At 39.9% G+C, this 27,177-nt stretch overlaps 1 protein-coding gene across 2 annotated transcripts in view; it reads left to right on the top strand.

The window, feature by feature from the left end:
- Positions 1-27,177, top strand: part of FREM2 (FRAS1 related extracellular matrix 2) — a 168,481-nt gene that overhangs the window by 51,801 nt on the left and 89,503 nt on the right. For both annotated transcript variants that reach the window (XM_078434122.2, XM_078434125.2), the window contains exon 3: positions 20,769-20,915. In XM_078434122.2, the coding sequence (XP_078290248.2) occupies positions 20,769-20,915 (147 nt within the window). The remainder of the gene's footprint in view (positions 1-20,768; positions 20,916-27,177) is intronic.

Here is a 27,177-nt window from a genome sequence, read left to right as displayed (position 1 = left end):
ATAAGCTTCTAACCATGAGCCTCAACCCTTTTTCGCTACTACACGACAATAGTTCTTCCAATGAGTTTTGAGTTCAGGATTTAAATTAGGATTTAACTTGGTACCCTATCTCTACATTGGCAAGAACCAACATTTGTACACTATGGCAACTGTTCAATAATCATCAGGACAAAAGCAATCATATTGTTGGTCAAAATGGCCCACTAGCAAGATCTGAACTAGGTTTTCTTGCAAAACTTAGACATTGAACTAGGACTGAAAATACTGTAATATTTTACGTGCATAAAACTTAACATACTTTACAAACTTATGTGTATAGAACATTGGAATAAAAGAGCAAGTAAGTAAAACGAGTCTCTGTTGAACAAAACTGATGCCACTAAATCCATGCACGATACTTACAGATATGTCCCTACGTGGGGGTCTCCTCTTGTCCAAATCTATTCTTAACTTACAATCCAGAGATGCTCCAGCCAAGCTGATATTTGGCATACTTGAGTAAATTTTCCACCAAAGTTTTTATCATTCTAGATGGTATGTTCTTTACCACTATCCTTTCTCCCCCAAAACTGTATGTGGCAAGATGTCTTCCATTTGGTTCACTTAGAGCCTGCATTCGTCTCATTATTTCAGTCTCCCAGAAGATTTCAGGGATAACAGTAGGATGGGGGTAGAGAGTCTAGCAAAGGAAGTGAGCATCGATAACATAAGTGCCAGCAAACTACTTACAATAATGGAAGGAAGAGAAATCTGTTTTCGAAAAAACCCAGAAACTCAAATGGCACAATGGGGCCATTTAGTGTAAGCACAGAAAGTCTTATAGTCTCAGTAAGCCACGAGGCATCACTTTATTACAGAGCAACACAATAACAGCTGTTCATCATTATGTTCCTGTATTCAAGCCTGTGTGTGTCCCTCCTCTAAACCACTGTAGCACCCTTCACTCCCCAATATTTCTGTCCCTTCCAAACACAACAGTAAAGATGTCTTTCTTTGTCTTTTCCCTTACCACATCATGAGCTTGCCTTTTATGTCCGTGTCCCCAGCACCTAGCACAGTGACTTATTCATGGTAACTACTCATAACTACGTATATAATAAATGGACTAATAAAATGGGTAGTAACTGGGGCGCCTGGGTGGCTCAGTCAGTTGGGGTCTGACTTCGGCTCAGGTCATGATCTCACAGTTCGTGGTTTGAGCCCTGCATTGGGCTGTGTGCTGACAGCTCAGAGCCTGGAGCCTGCTTCGGATTCTGTGTCTGTCTCTTTCTCTCTCTCTCCCCCCCTCCCCTACTCACTCTCTGTCTTTCAAAAATAAATAAATGTTAAAAAAGTTAAAATTGGTAGTAATGAATATATATACGTATGTATATGTGTATATATATGTATGTATATGTATGTGTATATATACGTATATATATACATGTGCATATATATATATATTTTTTTTTTTTTGACAGAAACAGTTACAGGTAAATATTGCTGAAGATCAGTGAAATACTTTGGAAACAAACCATGAAAAGTCACATTCCCCTAATTCTTACAGGAATAGAAGGGGAGAGATGGAAAAAAGATAAGGTGAACAGAGTCAACACAAAGATGTTTTTGAATTTAAAGAGTGTCAGCTAAGAATATAAATGATTAACACCCATGAAGTCAGAACCGAAGCATCTGAAATATGCTGTTACTGTAGCTCTAGCTAACAGATTAGTGGCAAACCTTAGCTCTTCTTTGAATGACCCCAACTTGTTACCAAATTTAAAATAATCCCAAATAATTCTATAGATGTCAACTCTTTAATTAAAAAGGAATGCCACCATCCTCCTCCAGGTGTTAAGAAGATTTGCAACAGTACTTGTCCTCACAGATGCACCGATGCAGTAACAAATCATCACAACCATTATTTATTTAGTTTTACATAAGCCAACGTGACATTGAAGTTCCCTGAATTACCTATTTCTCACTAGAAGCCAAACTGTATACATTCAGTTTACAGCTTGTGTTTTTCTAAAGCAAATTCATTCATGGCCAATAAAATATTAATTAGGGAGAATGGCCCAACAATCCTCATATATTAAGGTGATACCCACAAAGAAAATAGAACTATAAGGAACACAAATAGTATAAGGAATCTGCAGGATTGGGGGGGGGGGGGAGGGTAAATATTCACAAATTCACCAGGTTTTAATCTAATTCAATTATTTTAAATTCTTTTTAAAGTGTATTTTTTTTATTTTAAGAAGAAAAGTGTTGTTGGGATGGGCACTGGAACCAATATTACACTATATGTCAACTAACTAGAACTTAAATAAAAAACTTGAAACAAAAAAAAGAAAGAAAGAAAGAAAGAAAGAAAGAAAAGAAAGAAAAGCGTTGTTGCACATGCTATTCATATTTTGTGATACATCTTCATAGGAAGTTCCAATCTGGGCTGCAAAGTCAATCTTGAAACATACCTCATTTAAATAAAGTTATTTGGACTTCATGCCATAGTTAAAATCTTTGGGTATATTCCCTAACGTTTCATAATTTTTTTTTTTCATTCTGGCACGACTAGTTATAAAGTTCCGGCTTGGTGCTTAATTAGCTCCCTGGAAACACCAGGCTCACTTCCATCGTTCCGTGGTTTTCCCATATTTTGTCTTTTAAGAAGGGATAAACTTGAAAATTTAAAAATATTTGTCATAATTTGCCCCCTTCTCCTCTAGTGACCGAAGAAGTCTAGGTTGGCGCACCAATCCAGTCACTGTTATCTCAGATCCCTTATATAAATCCTGTCCATAGAAAAGCTCGGTTTTTCTTTTTTTTAATCCAATATATCGGAGGCACAGATTGAAACCAGGAAAACAGACGGTCAGTGCCGGGGTATTATCCATATTTTTAGAACAGAGCTGGGGGCAAAAGTGGGAATTTTCTTCCTGAGTGTGCTTGCTTGCCTACCTCATTTCTCCTTCTTCTCTTCCTGGCTCTTTACGGCTAGCCTCTGTTTGGGGCCCTGTGCCAAGTTCACATTCTGGTAATGTACACGTTCGAGTCTGCACGATCAACCTGTATGAGGAATCCAGTCCCGTTGCTCACTTTCGTGATCCCTGTACCATATACATGAGGGAATCTTGTCTCACTGAAGACAGCACAAATACTCATTCCCAGGTGTTCAGGGGTATCTTGTTTTGTAGAACTCTTAGAGTTTCCTTCGTCTCTACTCATTCGTCCTAACTTGGCCTTTACATAATTGATGCTAACTAGGAACCCTAAAAATAAGTTCAAAATCTCTGGAGTTTTTTCTTCATAACAACATCCCAGGACTGTTGGATTTTTTTGATGAGGCCTGTAAACAAGTTCCTAAGTAGAAAAAGAAACCTGGGCACTATCGAAGCTATCATATGTCTTCAGACTTTTCCCAAAGAAAGAGCTGCAATACCGTGTAGGTATGTTGACCACAACAAGAAATAAGGCTGTGGTCCAGATTTTGCCAAAACATATCAGAGTGTCCGCATTTATATTCACGACACTCAAAATCATTTTTCTAGCCACAATTCTCTCTAGAAATGACAGAGGCAAAGGGTGGGGACAGGCCGGTGGGTGGTGGTGGAAAGATGAAGTAAACCAATCATGGGATTCTTCTTCCAAGGAGTAAATGCTCTAAACTCCCTGGCCGACTAACCAAGAATAATGGTCTAGAGTAGGCAACAATTAGTGGAATGTCCATCCTTAAAAATGTCTCCTCTGGCAGAAGAATAATGTCAAAAAAACCCCTTATTTAGAAGAAACGTTGCAAAGATAAAATCATGCATATTTTAGGCCAAATAACTGAGTTAAGACAAGTTGTCCTATAGCTGACAATGTTTACGTGCGGTTTATAACTGAGGCTAGGAGGAAAGAAGGAAAATGCAGAGCTGAAGGGCCAACACGCAAGGAGTGAGGGCTTTAAATGGCCAGAAAGGGATCTGAGTACTCCAGAGAACAGAAAGGGATCTGAGTACTCCAGAGAACGAGCGAAGGTGTGGAAGAGGAATTTACCAACACAGGAGGTGCGCAAACTCTGCCTATTTGGCAGTTGTGCCTGGGTCCTTGGTGGAAACCAGGGCAGAATTCCAAATACTGGCCAGGTGTAGCTTTCCATACGAGCTCAGATATCTTAATTCAGACCTTGAGAGTACAAGCTAGGGCAGTTCCGTCCATTTCCCTTGTTCAGATTCCCTGAGTCCAGCTTCTGTAATGTCTATCAGGTATTTCCTGTTAGAGTCTCACCACCCACTGATCCCGACCCTCCCATACTGACACAGGACAGTAAAAAGGGAAGAAATATGGTGTTCCCACATTTCATTCACTTTGTTATCGTTAGGTACTAACACGTATTATGAGATTTTCCTCTCGTAAGAAACCATTTTGAGAATCTTCTATATTCCTCAAAGATCATTTTCTTCTTATTCTTTAAATGATCTGGTTTTCTGTTTGTATAAATTTTATCTTGTAAGGATTTTCAGTGTCAGTTTCTTGACGGCCCAAAGTGGATATATATGTATATGCGTATGTGTGTGTGTATAAAACATGCACATACACATATACGTATATTCATTTGTTGCCCTAAATCTCCAGAGCACCTGGTATACGTACAGTTCCATGCATATATGACCCAGTAGTGGCGTTAATTAACACTTTCCATCTTCTTTCGGTTCTTCAGTGAATGAAAGATATTTTCCAACAGAACTGGACAGCAACCAGTTGAGACGTGAGTCGTTGACTCAAAGATGTCTTTCTGCTCCCTTCTAAAATTGATGAGTGCCGAGCTACAGCATTTATCCCATTCTCATGGGAAGTAGTTACCGATCAGGGTGAGGAAGAAGTGCAGACTAGGGAACAATGTGCTTTCAGATTTTTTATCTGTTTATCAGCCTTAACGTTTTTGTTACAGCATTATCCTCTTTCTAAAACCCGGCTTAGTCAGTTCTTCCCGTGCCGGTTGTTTTAATAGCTTCAGAAGCATTCTTTTTCGTAAGCCTTTAAATCCCTTATCAGAGCTGGGCAGATCATAGGGTTCAAATATCCACAGGGAGTAAGATCCAACTCAAAAAAATGGGAGGCTGACATGGCTCGTTGTACGTTGTTGGTGATTTCAGCTGCGTTTTTTGGAACTGGCCAAAATCCTAATCTTTGTCTCCTGTGACATCTGATCCCGCATTTGACTAATTAAAAAACATGGCTGGGACACTATCCTGTTCAACCACAAAAAAAGCAAAGAGTCTCCACCAATCCCTGTGGTCTCTCCGGAACAAGCATACCAGTAGTCCGTTGTGTTTATGTGAACTTAACTTTGGTTTTGTTGGTATTCTGCAAGCTCACGTATTTACTTTGCCATTTAGATTAGGGAATGGAAGTGTCTTGAACCAGAATTTGTACAGCTGACAGAAAAAGGGGGAAATGACTTCATTTTATTGGTTTTGTTCCTGAAGACTATAAAATGCAATCCCAACTTTTGGTGTCAAATGTCTACAATTGAAAATCATATTACTTGGATGCGATTGATGCTGTACAAGACTCTCTGCTCATATGTAGATTTTAAATGGTTTGTACCCAGACCCATCTTGTCCCAACAGACATTCTATAGGACAGAGTCTCACCCAGTACCTTGAAAACTGGGTTCCCTGGTGAGATGAGATTGGGTAGTGCCACATGCTCTATCCCTCCCATACATGCTTAGAGCACATTCCCATATCGAAGTCCCTAAGACATGTGAGAGTAAAGAATATTGTATACATAGCTTAATCCCAGGACATTTCTCTTCTAGTTGACTCAGTGATTTTTTTTTAATATCTAGGAACAGACAGGAAAAACAAGATTTGAAAAAACACATTTTGGGAAATGTTTTCCTAAATTGTTCAGTGGAAAACTACATAAATGGCTGTACGTTCTATATTTTTGGAGAACGTTTCAGACAATATTTTCATTCTTTTGTAAAAGCAAAAGTGAGGATCTGTGCGTGTGCACGTGCACATGTGTACATGTGTGCACACTAGCACACACATGAATTGGAATATGCAGTGATTCTCCTCTCAGTTCTGGAAAGGCATGGAAAGCCGGATGGCCTGTATTCAGTGTCCAGGTTTGCCTTCCTACAATCACCACGGGAAGCCCTCCCATATCCCACTCTTCACTCAGAGATGTTCTAGGGAAGCCTAATCTGCTGAAAAGCTCTGGAAAGGAAATCATTACCCACATATTTGATTTCATACTAAAATCTAAATCATGCATGCACTGTCACTTTGACACAGTTTGGTGATTTCTCAAGCTCCTCACTTCTGACTTCCCAGAGGATTAGCCACAAATTTTGACTGCACAGGAAAACGACTGGTTCAGCTACTTCCTGCAACAAGAACATAAAATCTTTGTCCTAGAAACTTCTCCACATCCATGATGGCTTTGAAACGTTCTGCATATTTATGTAAGAAGAGTCATGTTCGTCCTGGGACTACATGTATTATCAATTCATAAGAAAGCATGGAATTTACAAAGTCAGATAATATGTTTATGTTAAGTTGTATGTGTGTGTGTGTATACATATTATATATACATATTTTATAATAATATAATATAACATAACATAATATGCATATTATATATATATGATAAGTCTAGACCAGAGTTTCTCCATAGCATGATTGACGTTTTGGGCCAGATCATTCTAATTCTTTTTGGTGGGGGAGAGATCTGACTGTCCAGTGCATTTTTCAGTCCCTGCCTCCCTGTCTTCCACACACAAGGCACCACTAGCCTCCTCTCCCTCCCCCTTATTATGACAACCAAAAATATCTCCCAACATTGTCCAGTGTACCCACAAGGGCAAAATCATGTATTCCCCCAGCCCACCCCCAAACCGAGAACTACTTGTTTATATTATGACTTGTATGGTTTATCTTGGCCTAAAAGAATTTGTCAAATGGACCCTCACTTTCTTTTTAAGTTGAGATAGATAGAGAGAGAGAGATGGAAAGAAAGAGAGAGAGAAAGAGAGAGAGAGAAACTTTAGCCTGAGGATTTATACCAAATAGACACTTAGGTCCAAAATGCCCCCAAGAAATCTAGTCATTGTTTCTTTTTATTGCTCAAAATAAATGAGCTCTTAAAGTACTTTACACCATTTTCTTAAGGACTAAAAAAAGAAAGAAAAATTGTTAGAACTATCAGATTTTATGCATATTTAAATAGGGCCTGAGTTTCCAACCCCTACGTCCATGCCTAAATTGTAAGACCTTAAATAAAGGTTTTAGTTTCTCATCCTGGTTTGTTATTATGAAAATTACTCATCAAGCTTGCTGGCAATGTTTATTTAAAAGTTTTTAATGCAGAGGCACCTGGGTGACTCAGTCAGTTCAGCATCCGACTCTTGATTTCCAGTCAGGTCATGATCTTATGGTTCCTGAGTTCAAGTCCCACAGCAGCTCCGCACTGACAGTGTGGAGCCTGCTTGGAATTCTCACTCTCTGACCCTCCCCCATTCAAGCTCGCATTCTCTCAAAATAAATAAGGAAACTTAAAAAGTAAAAATTAAAAAAAAAAGTTTTTAACTGAGATGGCCATTGAAGGATCACTGGAATAACTTATCATTGCTACTAATAATGGCTTCTGATTTACAATAATACATTTTTCTGTCAGTAAAAAGAGTAATTCTCTTTAAACAGACAGAAGTAGCAAATTAAACATCCAACTTTTTCTCACCAGAAAGTTATGTTTAGTTTGAAAGCAAGAGTATCCCAGTTGTAAATTATTTTGAAACACAATACAAAGTTTTCAATTTTAAAAAGACATCAGGGTCTTTCTAAAACATACTTATGAAAACTTTTTACTAAAATTCAGTGAAAGATAGGGTCCTTCTTCTTTCTTGACTTCCATCCATACAGAGTTACTTGCCAAAAGAATTTTAATAAAAGGGAGTTATTTGATACGGCAGTTTGGCAAAAGCTATGTCCAATCTTCTAGTTCAAGTATTCATGATATTGGCTGTTTACGGTGGGCATCTTTGGTTAGGCATTTAATTTGTTCAAAGGTAAATTTTAATATTCTAAGGATTGCCATTTTATTGAGGAGAAGATTTTTATTTTTCTTACGGCAATATTTATAGACTCATTTGTATCATAATGCAAATTTTCTCTTCCCCTGGCAGAGCATCCATTTTGGGGAGCATTTGGGGGCTATTTGTGAATGGTATCTTTGATTCCTAGTCTCTGTTTATCCTAATGAATCCTTAAATAATTCTACCAAGTTAATATTTCTTTCTTTTTTTATTTTTAAACATTTTTATTCATTTTTTGAGAGACAGAGAGAAACAGAGCATGTGCTCTGAGAAAGCAGAGGGAGAAGGCAGAGAGAGGGAGACACAGAATCCGAAGCAGGCTCCAAGCTCTGAGCTGTCAGCATAGAGCCCGACGCGGGGCTCGAACTCACGAACTGCGAGATCATGATCTGAGCCGAAGTCGGCCACTTAACTGACTGAGCCACCCAGGTGCCCCCCAAGTTAATATTTCTTAAGCAGAATTCAGATTATGTCTTTTTCTCCCCCGTCATCAATCCCTCACTTTCCAGGTTATTTCCTCCTTCCCCACTTTGCTTCTGCAGACCCCACAGAGCTGAACTTTTACACACCTTGCTGTTCTCCTACACCTGTTTTCTTGTGATTCCTTTCCCTTAAAGGGACACCGTCCTTTGAGGTCCCTCTTCCATATCCTTCGTGCCATGCCTTTGGTGGTCTCCCCACCTGAACATCTTCCCTTCCCTCCTCTGAGCCCCAGGTACTACATACTCACTGGTTTACCCTACATTTTGTTTAATAACTAATGTAGGGTATTTGGTTTGCCTTCCGTACTAGAGTCTAAATCTTACAGAAGGGACTATGTGTGAACCATCATTCTACTTAATAACTGTGCTGTGAGTCTGTTCAAAAAAAAAAAAAAAACAAAACAAAACAAAAAACAAACAAACAAAAACCACTGTTGTATTGCTGTATGTTGGCTGAATCTTTTTCCTACAAGGTTTCATGCTCTAAGACCATACCAGCTTGTCTTTATGTTTATTGTGGTTTTTTTTCTTTAGCAGCTAAATATTTAAAAGAATGGCTTTTATGTTAATCAGAGACAGTAAAATCACCAAAGAGGGCTCTATTTGTAGCACTGGAATAATTTTAAAGGGATCAGAGCAGTCACCAAAGGGTTTTGACTAATTAAATAATACACAAGTACAAAAGCTAGCTTTGTAAAATTAATCTGAAATAAATGAAAAGAAAATGTGAAAAACAAACATACTGCGTTGAAGGCCGTCTACTTCATTCCCCACCGCCCCCCTTTCTCTCCCCTTCCTGCTTCCCTCCTTCCCTCTCTCCTTCCTTCCTTGACAGACTTCAAAGACAAGGCTTTTTTTAGTTTGTCACAGGAGCAATAGCCAGGAAACTAGACGTGATTCCACGTATTTCTTTTAAATTTTAAGTCTAGAAATCTAAAACATCCAAACCTTGATTTTGTTTCTGAGAACAAATAGAGCTAGGAACACGTGTCCCAACTCAAGAGTTAAAAACAACAATAACAACAGACTAATTCTAAAGTATCTTTGGGGTGATCTCTGTTAGCTCCAATACTCTAGGATTCGGAGTTAAAATTTGCTCATGATATTGTAATTCATAGAATGGCTATTATGCTGTCATTCCTTCTTGATCCCTCCTTCCCAGCCATTAAATTTAAATTTCTGTAGTAATAGAAACAACTCAGGTGAAAGAAGATTTCTTCTTCTTTTGTTTTGTTTTGTTTTGTTTTGTTTTGTTTTTAACAGATCCAGGTACTTCTGGGATTTTATTCTCTTTTATATTTTTGTCTCAACGTGGATACAACATTTTCCAAAGGTAATCCAAACTACAGCTCCAGCTGTAATCCCTGTTAATTGCAATGGCTGTGTGTGACGGTAACGTGCATGGTGCTGTTATACAAATAGGAATTAGAAAAACAACCGCACTTCACAGGGAATTAACTAAATGGTGCTGAACCGGTTACTCAGAGAGGTGCTGGGAGCACCCCTTTCATTTCCCCGTAGAGTTTCCATGGGGTGGGGGGAGATGTCTGGCGCCACAAAAGGAATTAGACTCTGGTTTGAACAGAGACCTTAAGGCTATTAAATTTATTTTAAGAATGTGTTGCCAGAGATCTAATAAATTTATATAATTTGTTGCTTCAGGCGGTGCACGCAAGAAGTCTTGCTGCACCAGGTGTTTTGTTTTGTATTTTTTCCTTTCCCCAGAGGCAGGAGAGGGTGTGGATCTTCTTGACAAAACTTAACTCAGCTTTTGATAGAGCAGTTATTGTTTCTGTGAAAGTACAGGGTTTGGGTTTTTGTTTTTTTTTTTTTTAATTCTATGTGTTAATGGGAAAAATAGGATGGAAAGTTATTTCTGGGCTGCTTTAATGAGAAATAATTAAGTCCCCTTTAACATTTAAATTTAAATTGTGTGTGTGTGTGTGTATATATATATATATATATATATATATAATTTAAAATTTTAAATTTTATATATATTTCATACTATTTCATACTGTTTTAAGCACACAAGTTTTACGATCTTATGTTGAAGAATATATTTGAAATCATATCATAGTTTATTAAATAAAAAGTCCACCAGACTAGACCTGAAAACCCCTGGGACCTTACTCCTCTTCTGCACATGGCTGCTTGGTAATCTTGATGAAATCACAGCTTGCTGGATCTTGGTAAAATTCGGCAGTGAGAAAATATGCAAATTTGCAGCCCAGGCCTCATTCTTGTTCCAAAATGCTTGCGGTTTATGGTTGTGTTGTTTATCTGCATAATGGCTTCTTGAACTAGTGTGTGTTCTTGTTTAAAATACGGTATCACACTTTCATTTTCAGAACAAAGTTTCCTTGGCCACTCAAAGTACAGCATTAAGATGACTAAGTTAGCTTTTAATTTACATCGCACGTGATCATCTGGTAACGTGCATGCTGTACATGAGAGCTTACCTTGCAATTATATGTTTGCTTTGTCCTTTGTCTTCTGTAGATGTACACCTGAATTCCTCATCCTGGCCGTGCATACCAACAGTGAAGGCATTCATTCCACTGGGTTTAAACTTCTAATTAAGAAAGCCAAGTATTGCACAGTTAAATCAAGTTTAGATTAAGGAAATATTTTTTTTTTAAGCCTGAGGTTAGGAGGTTCCCTCTTTTTCTTTTTCTTTTTGTTACAGAGCCTGAAAGTAAGTTCTTTCCTTTGAGGCAGGGGTGGGGGAGGGGGAGGATGGAGTTGGGGGGAGGGGAACACGCCGAATGAAACCTGGAGAATTCCCACGGGCTCAGACTTGCCACTCTGGCCCAGATGTGGCCTGATGGAGCACATCATTCAGCCTGGAAGTGTTTTCCTACCAGCTTCCCCAACTTTTGGCTGTGTCCCCATATTCATTCATAAAACAGGGGGGTCTTACTCGTAGCTTGTGTTAATTTTTCTAGGATTCAGTCTCAAATTTTTGGACACTGTCCTTTACACCCTTTGTTCTCCCACTTAATTCTTACCATTTGTCTGCCTCACTACTCATTAGCGTGAGAAGGTTTGCTGCTGGTGGTGGGAAACACTCAGAACATCACGTTTGCTTCTGTTCTATAGCACTCATTTATTAATTAAATTACAGCAAATGAAAATTAAGCTCGAGTCATCTGTAAATAGAATGCAGACCCAAATGAAGTAATCTGATTCCTCAGAGGAAGTACAAAATACCAGCAGGCTGGATGTGGATCCTAGATCTATGACACACTCGGCAAGTTAAAGCATATAATTTAGCCTGACGGTATTTTCTTCCTCCATAGAATGTAGAAATGCCTAATTGGCAGGGTTATTGTGACATGCGTTGAGATAATGTGTGTATTACCAAAATTACCTTGACTTCTTGGCCCCATTGTGTCCAGCCCGATTCTCCATGTAATTTCAGGGTCTCCAGTGCAGAGCTGACATTCAGCCCACTTATACCTGTGCTGGCGTGAGTTCCAGTTGTTTTTGGCCAGGATCTCCTATGACTGGTCAGTGTTGTGCCAATGCTGGTCGCTCAAGCCCATGCTTCTGCTCAAGGGTCGGTGTTCACGAGAAGCTCAGTCCCACGATGTTGCCATAGCTCTGCCTGCAATCCCAGTCCCTAGGTCCAACCGCCCCAAGCTGGGACCTGCCTATGGCCCCAGGAGCCACCAGGAGTGGGCGCCAGAGCTCCGTGGTGAACTTTTCCCCGTGTCGTGTATCCAATGACCAGGATATCCAAAAGAGTGCTGCTTGGAACCTGGTACGAATGGGGGTGATCAGGTAACTCTTTGAATTTCCGCTTACGGTTTTCTCTTTTCCCGGGAACCAAACATTCATCTGGGAGCCCGGGCATGAATTAGAGATGAGTAACAAACACCCTCACACTGTGATCTGAATCTCTCCTTTGCTCTGATATTTAAGACTTTGTACAGAGTCTACAACATTGTGCCTGACACATCCACCTCTATTACAATGAGTTCTCTCTCCAGTGGCTCCTTATAGCCCAAAAAAATCAGCCTGCATGAGGTCTGTTACTCCTGTTCCCCAAACAAGCATAAATAGGCATGAATCCCAGATGGGGGCTGTGCTAGAACCGATATCCCCAGGACAAATGAGTCTAAGATAATTAGAATCTAGCAGGATTAGGAGTTATTGTGCATCAGAACTCATCCCATGTGTATTATTTTCCTCTAGGTTAAAAATTATCAGGGCCCCTGGCTGGCTCAGTCGGTAGAGCGTGAGACTCTTGATCTCCGGGCTGTGAGTTAGAGCCCCACGTTGAGCATGAGCCTACTTAAAAAAATTAGCCTATGAATTCTTGCTGTCCATGCTGATTATGGCAGGATAGCCACGCAGGAGCCGGTATCCCCTTTACCCTTTACTGCTATTAGTGCTACTGGGGCCAGATGGCCAGGTTGCCCACCCGACAATGCACTGACGGCTCTTTTGCATTCACGCTCCTGATCACGTGCCAGGGAAAGGGTTGGCTAAAGGGAGGTGAGATGTGTGTGGAGGCGGAACACTTTTCCAATCCTTATGCTCCGTTTTATCTTGTCCCAAAAGGATGACTTATTGTAGCTTGTTTTGAGGCAATACAACTGATTTCTGTTATTTGCGGTAGTCATACTCTGTAAAATCACTGCCAATGCTGAGTGATAGCTCCTAGGAGAAACACAGAGTAAGGTTCCCTGTGAGCCTCTGGTCGCGACGTTTTATTATCCAATCAATACGTGACCTTGTTAGGTGTGTGTTTCTGTTTAAAGATACCTTATTTGGTACATGCTGTAGATTGATTAACAGTAAGCTCACAGCTAACAGCTCTATAACTTATATGTGAACAAGCTTACCTAACACGTGTATTTTTTCCGTAGGGCATCACAGCTTTCTTTGCTCAGGAACACTGAGCTGCACTGTGGCGCTATGATTGTGTGATATTTTAATCAGTGAAATTACCAACACAAAGCACAAAAATGCGGAAGGGGCGGCACTAAGTAGTCTGTGAAAAGGACACTGGTTTACAGTATGAAACAAGAAGGCAGAGAATCTGGTGATGCAGATTCTTCCCAGCCACTCGGCAAGTGTCCACGAACGAGCAAAAAGCCTGGCAAGTGCTGATTTTGGGGTCACAAATTAGTTTTAGTGAGTTGACCAGTTTGTGAATACAGAATCCAGGAATAATGAATGGGCATCAACTGTATATCAACCTCTGGTAGAGTACATGGGTAGGAATTCAGCTCTTTGGAATCTCATGTACGCATCGTATACCCATCATGGGTATGTACTCCATGAAATCACGTTTCTAAGGAACAAAACTACATGTGGTAAAGTGAATTGTGATCTGATTCCCTGTAGTTGATGTGACAGTTACCAAGATATCTGGGCTGCATTTAGGTTTTGGTTATGAAAGATGAACTTATAGGTGCCTTGCCTGAGAATAGCCTAAGAGACCACCATATATGACTGTGCATATCCAATAGAGGTCAATACGTGCTGTGTCTGTTTCTCTCCACCTTTGGGTCTTTGGCGCACTACCTCTCTTTCTGTACGTTTCTCTATATAGTCTCTGTATTTGTGAACCTGATACTTTGTCCTGTGCTGCCTCTTTATCAGAATGTCTAAGGCAGTGGGAATGCGGTGGAATGTTGGGGGTGGGGGGTGGCTGTACAGATGGAAGGAAGAAAATGATATATCAATGATCAAAAGTCACTATCGGACAAAAACAACCATTGGAATTATTAAATAGTCGACAAAAGTATAAAATCTATTGACCATTTTTCTGGGTCTGTCTCTCAGTTTTTCAGGAGCTCCGTGAGTCATACTAAGGCACAGCTGCCTTTAAGGTCCAGATTCTTCATCCCTGGGGTGGCCGGGTCAGGCAGGATTGCCTCGAGGCAGGATTACACCCTTGGGGCAGAGTTTAAAGCATCGAGATCACTTCCTCTATTTCTTTACTATCCAATCACTTATACAAGAAGGCAAGGAAGTGAGTATTTAGTAAATGTCCCTAACTCCTACCAAACTGAATTCCCTGAAGTTTCCTTCTCACTGGATTTCTTATCTCCATTCTTAGACTTAATCTTCCAGGAACACCTTCCCCCAATCTCTGTGAATGTCCAAATACCACCCTGTACTTAAGGCCCCATTTAAACACTATTTCTTTTATGAACTTGTCTTTGATGCCCTCAGGTGAAAGCAGTCCTTCTCTCTGTGATCTCCCACAGCTCATTATCAGTGCCTCTCCCACAGCATTTATCAATCTTCAGCATATACACTTATCTATGTATTTATGCCATCTCCCATACTTGAATATCAGCTCCTGGGGGACTGGGGAGGGTATGTTTCAAAGCCAAGTTGACTGCAGCTTTACCTCCAGGGTTTGCAGTAAACCGTGAAATCCACCTGACTAAAGGCTGGAGGACAAGGCTCCGGAAGCTCTCAAAGTTTCTCGTATGGAAGATTCTAAGGCAAAGTAAAGTTTAAAAGATCATCCTAGCACAGAAATGAAACACAATAAATGCCTTATTTCAGTTTTAGTTTTTGATTTTCACTACAATTAATAACATAGATGTTGATGGTAGCTGCATTGGTTGTTAACCACTGTTCTTGCCTTCTAAAAGAACAAGACTGCTGAAAAACCAAATTATCTAATTTTCGTAGTAAATTAGGTAATATTGTTGCCTTACTCTTTTCTAATATAAATGTCTATTTCTATTGCTGCTTTAAAGGACAATATCCAACTTTTAAAAATGGATGTGATTTTCAGTTCAGCTTTCAGTCTGAACCTTACTGAGGGCAAATGAAATTTTAACAAGCTAGAAAAATCTAACCAATAGAATTAGGTTCTATCAGTAACTAACTTTTGTCCAAGGAAAATATTTGTTAAAATATGTTTGAAAAAAAAAATCAAAGCTAAATGGGCACCTAGAAATTACCCTGATCAAGACAAGTCAGAGGTGTGAATAGTTTTATATTGAAGATGTATACTTTGTCTTTAGAAAAACCAGGCAGCTCTATGTTCTTAGGGAGGGCTAATTGAAGGTTGCAATTCTTTGTTATTCTAAAAAAAAAAAAAAAAACTAAAAACAAAAAAAAAACCTCTTGTGTTCCCATTGAAAAAGAAAATGAAGAACCCTAAAGACCAGCTGGAAAGGTTCAAAAGAGGTCTTTTCATCAAACCCTTAATGGCTTTAGTGTCAGGGTTTGGGGACAAAGCCTATGGGAGTGTGGTTATCAGCTGGCAGGCACCTGTTGTATGGATTTATGACACAGTTAGGAACTTTAGCTTGTCTCCAGTGACACGCTGAGACTCATTCTTTGTGCATCACAGATGACAGAGTCTGTTTTAGGAACTGAAATAAGTAGCAAAATAATAAATTAAAATCAGAAATAAAAGTAAAATTAAATCATAAAATAAGTAATAAGTGAAATTGAAGTGAAAAATTGTCAGTTTAAGTTAATTTCACATTCAGTAAGCTGCAGCTATTGGTATTAAAAGTATTAACACTTATTTCCCATAGAGTAAGGTGCTAGAGGAGTTTATGTGGCAGGTGATGAATGAATATATGTTGGGTCTTTTCATTCTTTAGATGAAATACAGAGTTCAATTGTGCAAGGTCAGTTTTAATAAAAAGAATTACAGTAAACGGCAGCTTAGTTCCTCAGATCCCTGTACCTCTCCTGCATGAGTAGTGCCTAAGATTTTACAAATTCCAAAATGCAGTAGGATTCATATGTACAAAAAATCAGAGGTTATGTAGCATTTAATTTATTCAGCATTAAGCTTTATACACTTAACTTCCTATTCTCTAGCAAGATACCTACTTAGAAAGCCCAGATTTAGAGTGAAAGCTAAGCATCTAAAACAATTACCTTAGAGCATGTCACTGTCTCGCAAAGCCAAGTTTCTCGGTACTGTTTCTGAATTTTATTTCAAACAAAATCTCAAAGCCGCAGACATATGAAATCCTGGCAAACTTGTTCAGCTGTGTGTCACCTGAAACCCTTGATTAACCAGTAACCTGGCACCTTCATCTTTCCGGAACATAAGCACCAACCCAATAATGAGTTTTATAAATTTGTAAGGAGAGATGAAGTTACCTATTCCTAAGACCGTCCAAGCTATTTCATAATGCAATGGAAGGGTTAAACGGGCCTGGAGTCATCAATAACCCCTGGAGGTGTCATTGAGATAAATACAAATCCCAGCGATTCACATTCATGGGTAATCGTTTAAAGCCTTTACACAGTGTTTAAGAATAGAAGTATGCAGAACATTTTAGAAAGGGCGTTATTAAAAACAATTCCTTTTTTTGTAATATAAGAAAAAGACTCGGTACTGAAAGAGTTATGTTACATTTATGCAGGACATTGATATTGCCTGAGAAGTGAAGCGCTACTGAATTTCTTTCAACGGAGACGTTAGAGTGTCTTAATTCATTTAGTAGGTGTTCCTGTAACAGTTAAGCAAAATGGGCTGGATCATGTGTTGCAATCGGGACAGACCAAGTGAACAGACACAAAAGTAGACATATATAGGATATGAGGTTATGGAAAGCACTGTGGAGAAAAATTAATCAGAATAAAGGGCCTAGAGCATGCTGCAGTTTGCACTAGGGCTCACTGTTTTATACAGAGTGTGAAGGGAAGGCCTCCTTGACTCAGTATTCTTAAAACATGTAATATTTAGAAGTGTGATGTTTTCTGGAATATTTAAGGAGAGGATTAGAATCAGATCTCACAATTAGCTAAAAAGTGTCAAAAAATTTAGAGAAATAGAGAAACTGTGTTTAGTGATGTCTTCTTGGATATAGGGGAAAGAGATAGGAATAAAATATTCAGAACTGTCAACTAAAATTCATTTGTTGAGCACAAGAGTTACTAAAGAGGTCAGGTGTTATTAGTCACAAGTCAAAAATGAAGTATGTGCTTTGTGTAAGCTGAAAACTGTTATGAACAAAAAAGGAATAAAACAAGCAGGAGTCACAAATTAGCCACTCTAGTCCTAAAAATCATACTTATGACACAGATTTCTTCAATCCTCATTGTGTTACAGACACTACTTGGAACTTGGAGACTAGGATGAATTTCACCAGCACCTGTCCCGAGGAGGTCAGACAGTTAGAAGAAACACACACAGGCATGCAAATAAATAATTACAGTTACTGTGGGGCACCCAAGTGGCTCAGTTGGTTAAGTGTCAGACTCTTGGTTTCCACTCAGGTCACGATCTCAAGGTTTTGTGGGTTTGGGGCTCCTGGGTGGCTCAGTCGGTTAAGCGTCCAACTTCGGCTCAGATCATGATCTCACAGTTTGTGAGTCTGAGCCCTGCATCGGGCTCTGTGTTGACAGCTCAGAGCCTGGAGCCTGCTTCAGATTCTGTGTCTCCCTCTCTGCACCCCCCCCCCCCGGGCTTTGTTCAGAAAATGCTGAGAAGTTGAGTGTGCCTGGATGTTTCTGTATAGAAGGCTGGAGGTGTTAGGATGAAGAAGGATTGGCTTGGTAGAGCCTGACAAGAAGTACAAGAAGTTTGGAATAAAATCTGGCCCGTGATGGAGCCACAATGTAAATGAGAAGGAAGAGAGAAGTGTGGCACAAAGATGTTGTCCTGTAATAATTAGTTGAAAGATCAGAAATGTTTTATGTGTTAGTGCAAGTGATCAAATGTTATTCTAGTCTTATCTGTTACATTCTATGAGAAATGTTCCAAGTAACAGAACACAAACGCAAGAGCTTAAAAAATCTTTAAATATCTTTAAAGGCAATAAAACCAAGGGTTGGCAATAGTAAAAGAATGAATGGCCACTCTGACTCCCCGACAAAAATCAGTATAATGTAGTACAATTATTAAATTTGTACAATTAAGCAAGATGAGGGGATGTCTGCTAACGTGCAAAACCGCAGAGGAATCTGTGAGTGAATCACACCCAGATCAGAGGCTGGAGTCGGCGCCGGAGAGGCTTCATGAAGGAGGTGGTTAAGGGAGCCTGCGAGGAGTGGAAAATGTGAGCAGAAGAATGATGGGCCATCATTTTAGGCCAGAGGACAGAGGGGACAGGAGGAGTGGCTGAGGCTGGCAAATCCATGGGGCAGCGGGCTCTTGGCTGGATCTGGGAGTGAGCGAGTGCACCAGGGATAAGACAGGGTAGGTCAAGGCCAAACTGGAAATCCGCAAGGAAGGCCTGCCTGCCTTGACGCCTGCGGCAGCTGGCGGGAACCAGGCAGAGGGGAGCCAGGCACAAGGGGACTTCGGGCGGATTACCGGGAGTCCGGCAGGGGGCGCGTGGGCTGGATGTGAGCATGCGCGGTGTGGCAGGGGGACGGGCGAGCTAACTTTTGTGGCATGATGCAATCGATGCGCTACAGCGTGCCGCGCGCCTGCGTGGGTCATCACCCTTCGTTCTCACGCCGGACGCAGGCGTTAATTAATATTACCTTCCCTTGACTTTCCACATGAGGAAACAGAGGTCTAGGGAAGAAATTTGTTGAAAGTCAGACAGCAGATGAAAGACGAAGTAGGCCTTACACTTCAGGCCCAGCCATGGGCCCTCCTCGCGAAGACAGCACCGTGTGGAGGAGATGGTAGGCATGATACGTTCCTAAGGACAAAATGGATGAACTTCCTGCCCTCTGATCTATTTATATTTGTAAAAATTAATCAAAACATGGAAAGGTCCATAGTCCCGTCCATGTAACACACGAAGGAGGTCCACATCTGTGATGCCTCATTTTACGTAGCTACGACATTCACAGCTTCAACGCCTTGTGTTTCTGTCTTTAGGTGTTTTAAGTTTTCCACTAAGAAGGTCACATTTATTGTTCAGTGGCCCAATAGTATCTCATTGATTTGATGCACCCCAAAAACTCAAAAGTTGTTTTGGTTTGGGTGCCTATTATAGAAAATATTGAAATGAAGGATTCCTTACAAATATCTTTTTGCTTCTCTTGAAGCAGAAATTCGCAGAAGGACTTACAAGATCAAACGGTACCAACCGAACATCTTTTTGTCTCTTGCCTGCATTTTGCCATGTAGTTGCCTGAAAGGCTCGTGCTAATTTACAATTCAAACAGCAATAAACAGCAAAACCAATTTCCCTATATAATCTCTGCTGCACTGGGTATTTTCTCTTTCATCTTCGGTACATGTTGGTTGATAACTCAAAGTCACTGCAACTTTTCTTCTTAAAAATTTCTGGCAGAGATGGACATTTTTTCACGTGCTTGTTCAGTCACTATGTTTCTCCTTGTGCAGATTTTTTGCCCTCCGTCTATTGAAATCATGATGTTTTCCTGTTTCGTTTCTCCTTCTCTAGAGTAGCTCTCTCTACGTGAACTCAGAAAAGAAGAAATTAGAATTAAAATGGTGCCTCTAGCTGTGTTTGTTACTTGGGCTTTTTTCCACCCTCTTCCAGAAAGACTTAAAAGAAATTACCAATGCCTTTGTTTATAAACTTCACTTTACTCTGAAATAATTGGTGTAGATCAAAGGAAATGGAAGGATACTGCAGAGTGATCAGCTGATAACCATTTCTCCTTTCATTTTCCTTGCCTAGCAGCTTTCACATTAGAGAGATCACACACAGTTTGTTTTCTCCTGATAGGCAGCCAGCTCCATTTTGGTGGGGAGGTAGGAGGAGAGAGCCTTATCTTGAGAACAGAATGGAATCAATGAAAAGAGCTGTCTGTTTGCTCTAAAGAATGGAGTGGAGTATAGTGGGGAAGGGAGGCGGAGAAGGGATATTTGTTTTTTCTTAAGTGGTTATAATTAAAGCCTTCCATCCAATTGCTCGGTGAACCAGAGAAAGGTATTTGTGAAGTTGTATGTGTGTTTTTAACATCCAAATGAGCCTTGAAGCCTTCTTTATAGAAGAAAACTTGCTCTCCAGCGGCACCTTGTGGAACGTGGGTCGTCCTGCAACTTGGATAGTTGTACATTTAAAGAAAATTGCTGCTAGTAGTTGTGTGGTTCTTCCCCATTACCCACTTTGCCTTCTAAAGATCAAGGGATTTTGTGAAGGATGTCAGCTATCGAATTTCTGTACAACAATCGCTGAACAGTAAGCTGTCCTCCAGGTATGTATTATGGAGTTGCATGTCAAACCAAGTGGCTATAATGATTCTTAATGTTGTATCATCCAAATACTCTGTGGAAATTTTAGGGCCATTCATTCAAGAAAGCACTAATTTGGGGGCTTTAAATTTTTGTTTTCTAGGCGGAAACAAATTAACCAAACAGCATTTTCGTCTGAATTGGGCATGGATCTCGTTTGAAAAGGAATATTACCTGATCAATGAGGATTCCAAATTTCTAGATGTCGTTCTTAAACGCAGAGGTTACTTGGGAGAGACTTCATTTATAAGTAAGTTTAATCGACATTTCTGTTCCAAAATCCCCCTTTGTTCCTAGCAAATGTCCATAATTTTACAATGATTAAAATATGTTTAGTTTACTGCTCTAGTTTTAAAGTTTAAGGAGATGTTGACATTTAAAGGTTCTTTGACTGCTTCAGAAACATGCCAAGAGTTTTGTGTCAAAGCTAAATCATAGAGACAAAAGGCTATAAAAATAGGAAATGTGTAACCGAATATATATATACCTCTTCAAACCTTCTACCTACATATGATCTTTCTCTGATATAAATAACTTCATAAAAATGGCGGTAATCGCTCATAGGTTAAAATTTTTTAAATGTCAATAGACCTTAGAAGAGGTTTAGGGGAATGTGTAATCTAACCATAATATAAAACTCTGCAGAAATGCCAGTGTAAAACATATAGGAGGGCAACTTTAATAATAAGGGGTGAAAAACTATTCAGTAATCTATTAGACATTGACGTGTAATTTACTATTTGTTGCATTTGAATGCTCTGGTAGGTCACAAAAAGTCCATGAACCCCAACTCTACATAAAAGCTCTACTTAAAAGATGCACATTGTGACTTTTCTTCAGAACCAATGCTCAAGCGTTAAATACTAATCATTTTCTGCTGCTTTACTCTTTTAAATAAAACTGGAAGTCAAAAGCAAAGACTAAAGCCTTTTTACAAGTCCAGTTCAAGCTAACATATAACATCTAGGCTGATAGAATTTTCATGAGGTAAAAGAGCTTTCACTGAGTGAGAATATCGGCTAAGATAGGAATCTAGGAAAATGTTGGCAATAAAAAATAAAAGCTTGCTAATCCTGTGTTTGTCTGCAAAACAATTACTTGAAATTTTACTGGCCCATGAAATTCAAAAAGCATTAAAGAGTAGATCCCTATACACACACACACACACACACACGTACACACACATACCACATACAATACCTTTGCCACAGCCACAATCTGCCCCCACCAGGCTCCCCCCTGATATTTGGATGCTGGGTATTAATTACTCCTTATTTTTAAAGTGCTTTTTGTTTTGGGGGCACCTGGGTGGCTTTGTCGGTTGAGTGTCTGGCTTCAGGTCATGATCTCATGCGCCGTGAGTTTGAGCCCTGTATTCAACTCTCTGCTATCACTGCAGAGCCCGCTTTGGATCCTCTGTCTCCCTCTCTCTGCCCCTCCCCTGCTCATACTCTCTCTCTCTCTCTCTGTCTCTCAAAAATAAATAAACATTAAAAAAAAATTTTAAGTGCTTTTTGTTTTTTAAGCATGTAAGAGAGATTTTCACACCACTCTCTGCTGACCCCGTCAGGTTATTGGCTCCAGGGTAGCTGGTCCACCTGCGGACCTTGTGCTGCTCTGCTTCCGTCTTTTTTTAAAATTTTTTTTAATGTTTATTTATTTTTGACAGAGAGAGAGAGAGAGAGAGAGAGAGAGAGAGAGAGCGCGCGCATGAGCGGGGGAGGGGCAGAGAGAGAGGGAGACACAGAATCCAAAACAGGCTCCAGGCTCAGCTGTTAGCACAGAGCCCGACACGGGGCTCGAACTCACAGATCGTGAGATCATGACCTGAGCCGAAGTCAGATGCTCAAACGACTGAGCCACCCAGGCGCCACCCCCCCCCCCTTTTTTTTTTCATGTTTTGCTCTGCTTCCGTCTTGATTTGCACATGCCTCCTCTTGGCTGCCATTTACACTCTCTTTGTCTAACCTTCTAAAGCTTAGTGAATGCTCTTGGTGCTCTCTCTCTTTGGAAGCATGTTTTCTTTGCACACACACGCGTGCTCTGCAGATCAGGAATCTGATCCTGTCTTACTTATTGTCCGTGAGAGATTAGCCTTAACTGGACTTTGTGCTTGAAAGTATGCGGGAAATAATAACTGAGACACAGAGAACCTCAGCAATTCTTAAGGATGCCTTCATCTATTTGCATTTTGCCAGAATTCCTGGTGGGTATGTTTAATTACTCACTTCCACTGAAAGTAATGGGAAAGTTAATGGTTGAAAGATTTTTTAAAGCTATCTTTTCTCATTTTTCTCTTCCTTTTCTTTTTTAAAGCCGAATCCTAAAATGTCAAACAAGGGCTCTTTTTTTCTCCTAGCATTATTTTTTCAGCGAACTATGATTTCCTGCATGTGGAGATGAGCACCAGCCATTCTACAAAGGTTCTTTAGCTCTACTTGGTTAACCTCACACGTTACTTAGTAACCTGGGGAGATAGGAAGTTGGAAAGACTTCTGTGTGTGGCCCACACCCATCAATCATTGAAGAGATAATAGACTTCAAGCTGGGAGGGAGAATGGAAGTCAGATTAAAGAGGAGGGAAGCCTGGAAGAAGTTCTACAATGAATGTGTTTCATGTTACTGTTTCCTGAAACCTCCACTGTCACTCACAAGCTTCTAGAATTAGATCATTTGCATGATATCTAGAGGCAGACTATCACTTAAGTTCAGGAGCATAGTTAGGAGGCCATGGATCACATGAAATTTATATAAGTGTTTTCTCAGAGATGATTATTAATTTTATAACCAGTATAATCCATTAACAAATTAAATATGTGTTTGCATTTCATAAGAGTATTGGAATTTCAAAGATCTTACTGCTACCAGCTATTGTGAATTTACTAAATAAAAGATACTTCGTTAGGCACACTAAGTACGTTACCTTAGTCTTTTTCTCCTTACGACTTACTTTACTCGCTAATTCAACCTCACATTTTCTTGAGTGGCTTACTCAGTGCCGGCCACTGTGTTACATACTGGACTATGAAGTGACAGTAATGATGGCTAAAATGTATTGAGTTCTTCTTATGTGCCAGCCCCAGTTCCCAATACCTTACATAGTCAACCATGTGAGAGGAGTGTCATTATATCCCCCATGATGCAGGTAAAGAAACAGAGAGGTTGTCATCCTCCCAAAGCTACTAAGGAGCAGAGCTGAGATTTGGCCCCAGGGGTAACTTTCTTAACTACCACACTATGGTGCTTCTGAAATCCCCCATAACAGAGGAAGTTCATAACCTGCCTGTGGTCCTATGGCCACTACGTGGCCAAGGTAGGATATGATCTGTTCTCTCATTCCAAAAGTGCCTTGCTTACCCTCCATGCCATTTTTCCACACCAGAGGAAGAGCTGCAATTGTGGTTTTGCTTAGTAAATCAAAGGCATATGGTTTGTCTAATAATTAGTTCTCTTTGAAAAAATAAAAGCATAAACTTAAGCCCAATTTATAAGCTTTTTGATTTCTAGAATTTTTTGCCCCATCTAATAATGTTATTTATAATAGGTATGATTTACCAGCTGAATATTTGTATCTCAAATTAAGAGCATGTTTTGAACGTTGTGTGTACTTTGCTGTCTCATCTACCATGTTAGATTAAAGCTTGGACTAATCTGTGTCCTCCACAGTCTACACACCATTTCTTCATCCTTTGTTAAAATGGGCACCTAGGGGGCGCCTGGGTGGCTCTGTCGGTTAAGCGTCCAACTTCAGCTCAGGTCATGATCTCGTGGTTCTTGAGTTCAAGCTCCGCGTCGGGCTCTGTGCTGACAGCTCAGAGCCTGGATCCTGCTTCAATTCTGTGTCTCCCTCTCTCTCTCTCTGCCCCTCCCCACTCATACTCTGTCTCTCTCCCTCTCTCAAAAATAAATAACCATTAAAAAAAAATTTTTTAGGGGGGCCTGGGTGGCTCAGTCGGTTAAGCGTCCAACTTTGGCTCAGGTCATGATCTCACAGTCCATGAGTTCAAGCCCCGCGTCAGGCTCTGTGCTGACAGCTCAGAGCCTGGAGCCTGCTTCAGATTCTGTGTCTCCCTCTCTCACTGCCCCTCCCCTGCTCATGCTCTGTCTCTCTCTGTCTCAAAAATAAAAACATTAAAAATTTTTTTTCTTTAATTTTTTAAAAAATGGGCACCTATGTAAAGGGCCCTATGGAGGTATGAAATATTTAGTATGTGTCCACCTACCCTCAGGTTTAATGCATCTAAGATTTACCTGGATCCTGCTAAAATGTTGATTCTGATTCAGTGGGTCTGGGGTAAGGCCTGGAATTCTGCATTTCTAACAAGCTTTCAGATGTTGTTTATGCTGCTGGTCCATGGATAGTAAGCAACTGTATCCTGTACCAGGATAGACTAACACTACACTCAGAGTAGGTACTGTGTGTTAATTATAGAAAGGAAATCTTTATTTTTGACCCAAAGCAAGTTTAGTATTCCATCTAAGTCTTATTTTACCCTCTAAAAATATGACACGTCCTTCTTAATTTTACCTCATGTTTGAGAAGCATAAGTCTTTTTTCACAAAATAGAAATCCATTCCTCTTTGCTTGGCAAGTCAACGATCTTGCCTATTTATAATTTACATCCAATCAGAAATACTTTATAAAGTCCATCTAAAAAAATTATATGTGTTTTTAGCAGCAACCATGAAATTTGGTATGACAGTCTACATTTTATCAGGTTGGATAACTTGATTATCACTTAGTAAGGATGACTAGTTGGAACTAGTGGACATTCCTTGTATTATACTCATTCCTTTTTTTAAATATTCTTTTATTTACTTTTGAGAGAGAGAGTGCACATGGGAGAGGGACAGAGAGAGAAGGAGAGAGAGAATCCTAAGCAGGCTCCACACTATCAGTGCGGAGGTCGATGCGGGGCTTGAACCCACGAACAGTGAGATCATGACCTGAGCTGAAATCAAGAGTCTGGTTAAGACTATGGTTAAGACTCTGGTTAAGAGTTGGACGCTTAACTGACTGAGCGGCCCTATACTCATTCCTTTTTATTTTTAAACTGCCTTTTGAATCTCTAAGAAAATAATGCATTGTTGGCGAAACAAAACAAAAGTGGTTATCAGAGAGCAAATAGCAAATTCTTCTGCTGGCCCATGCCACTGTGGATAGATGGGTCAATGAGCAGCATGTGTGCTGGAACCTCATAGAGAATGATTCCTCTCATCATCCATTACCTCGACAGTGAATCACGGCAGACCCAAGAGGTGTTGACAACCTGTCTGTGTGCATTAGGAACCAAAGAGCTAACGGGAAGTCTGCAACATTCAACAGGATACGTAGTGCTGGAATGCCTGGTTCTGTGCCCTTTTTCCTCCTGATATTAAAAAATCATGTTTTACCTACTATTGAAAAAAATGAGATATTTTTATCTCAGTTGCTTCTGAGAGCTATAAGACAAAAATATTTTATTAAAAATTTTTTTTTAACATTTATTTATCTTTGAGAGACAGAGAGAAACAAAGCAGGGGAGGGGCAGAGAGAGGGAGACACAGAATCTGAAGCAGGCTCCAGGCTCCGAACTGTCAGCACAGAGCCCGATGCAGGGCTCAAACCCAGGAACCGTGAGATCATGACCTGAACTAAAGTCAGACGCTTAACCGACTGAGCCACCCAGGGGCCCCAAGACAAAAATATTTTAATGAAATATTTATTTTCGTTGTCATTTTAAGATGAAACTAACAGATGAAAATATTCAGATTCATCTGATGTAAGCACCATTATTTAAAAATAAGGTAATTTTTTCAATTAAATAAGAAATGCTACAAACACTTTATTTTCAGGCTTAATTCTAATAGTCACAAGATTTTATTTCCCCCCCTTTAAAGCTGTCTTTCCTACAAATTTTTCTCAAAATGCCAATATTTAAAGAAATTTACTTGAAAATTATTCTTTCTAATGTTTTTTTGAGAGAGAGAGAGAGAGAGAGAGCATGAACAGGGGACAGGGGAGAAACAGAGAGAGAAGGAGACACAGAATCTGAAGGCGACTCCAGACTCCAAGCTACTGGTGCAGAGACCAACACGAGGCTCAAACTCACAACCATGAGATCATGACCTGAGCCAAAGTCAGACGCTTAACTGACTGAGCCACCCAGATACCCCTATCTGAAAATTATTCTATTAACATGGCTCATTAAGAGGTTTTGATTCAGCACTTAAGGATATACTAGTACAAGTACAAAGTGGAACAAGTACGAACTACAATTTATAATTTTTCGATGACATTGGATTTGTTAACTGTTGACTGTTTATTGATAACGTGTGACTTGAGAACATGATATCGTGATGGTGAAGATCCTCTTGTAATGTAGTGAGAGACTCAGAGGTCCTTCAGCCTTCCCAGCTAACTGCAATTGACCTTGAGTTGAACCATCAGAGTGAGCCCAACATACTGCTCATAGCAATCACATATATTTAGCTCTCCAATTCTGTTCACATGGTTTCATGGAATTCTGAAG

This window comes from Panthera onca, chromosome A1, assembly GCF_046562875.1.
Source record: "Panthera onca isolate mPanOnc1 chromosome A1, mPanOnc1 haplotype 2, whole genome shotgun sequence".
NCBI lineage: Eukaryota > Metazoa > Chordata > Mammalia > Carnivora > Felidae > Panthera > Panthera onca.
Note: the sequence above shows the minus strand (reverse complement) of the source record. Positions and strands in the feature narration are given on the sequence as shown.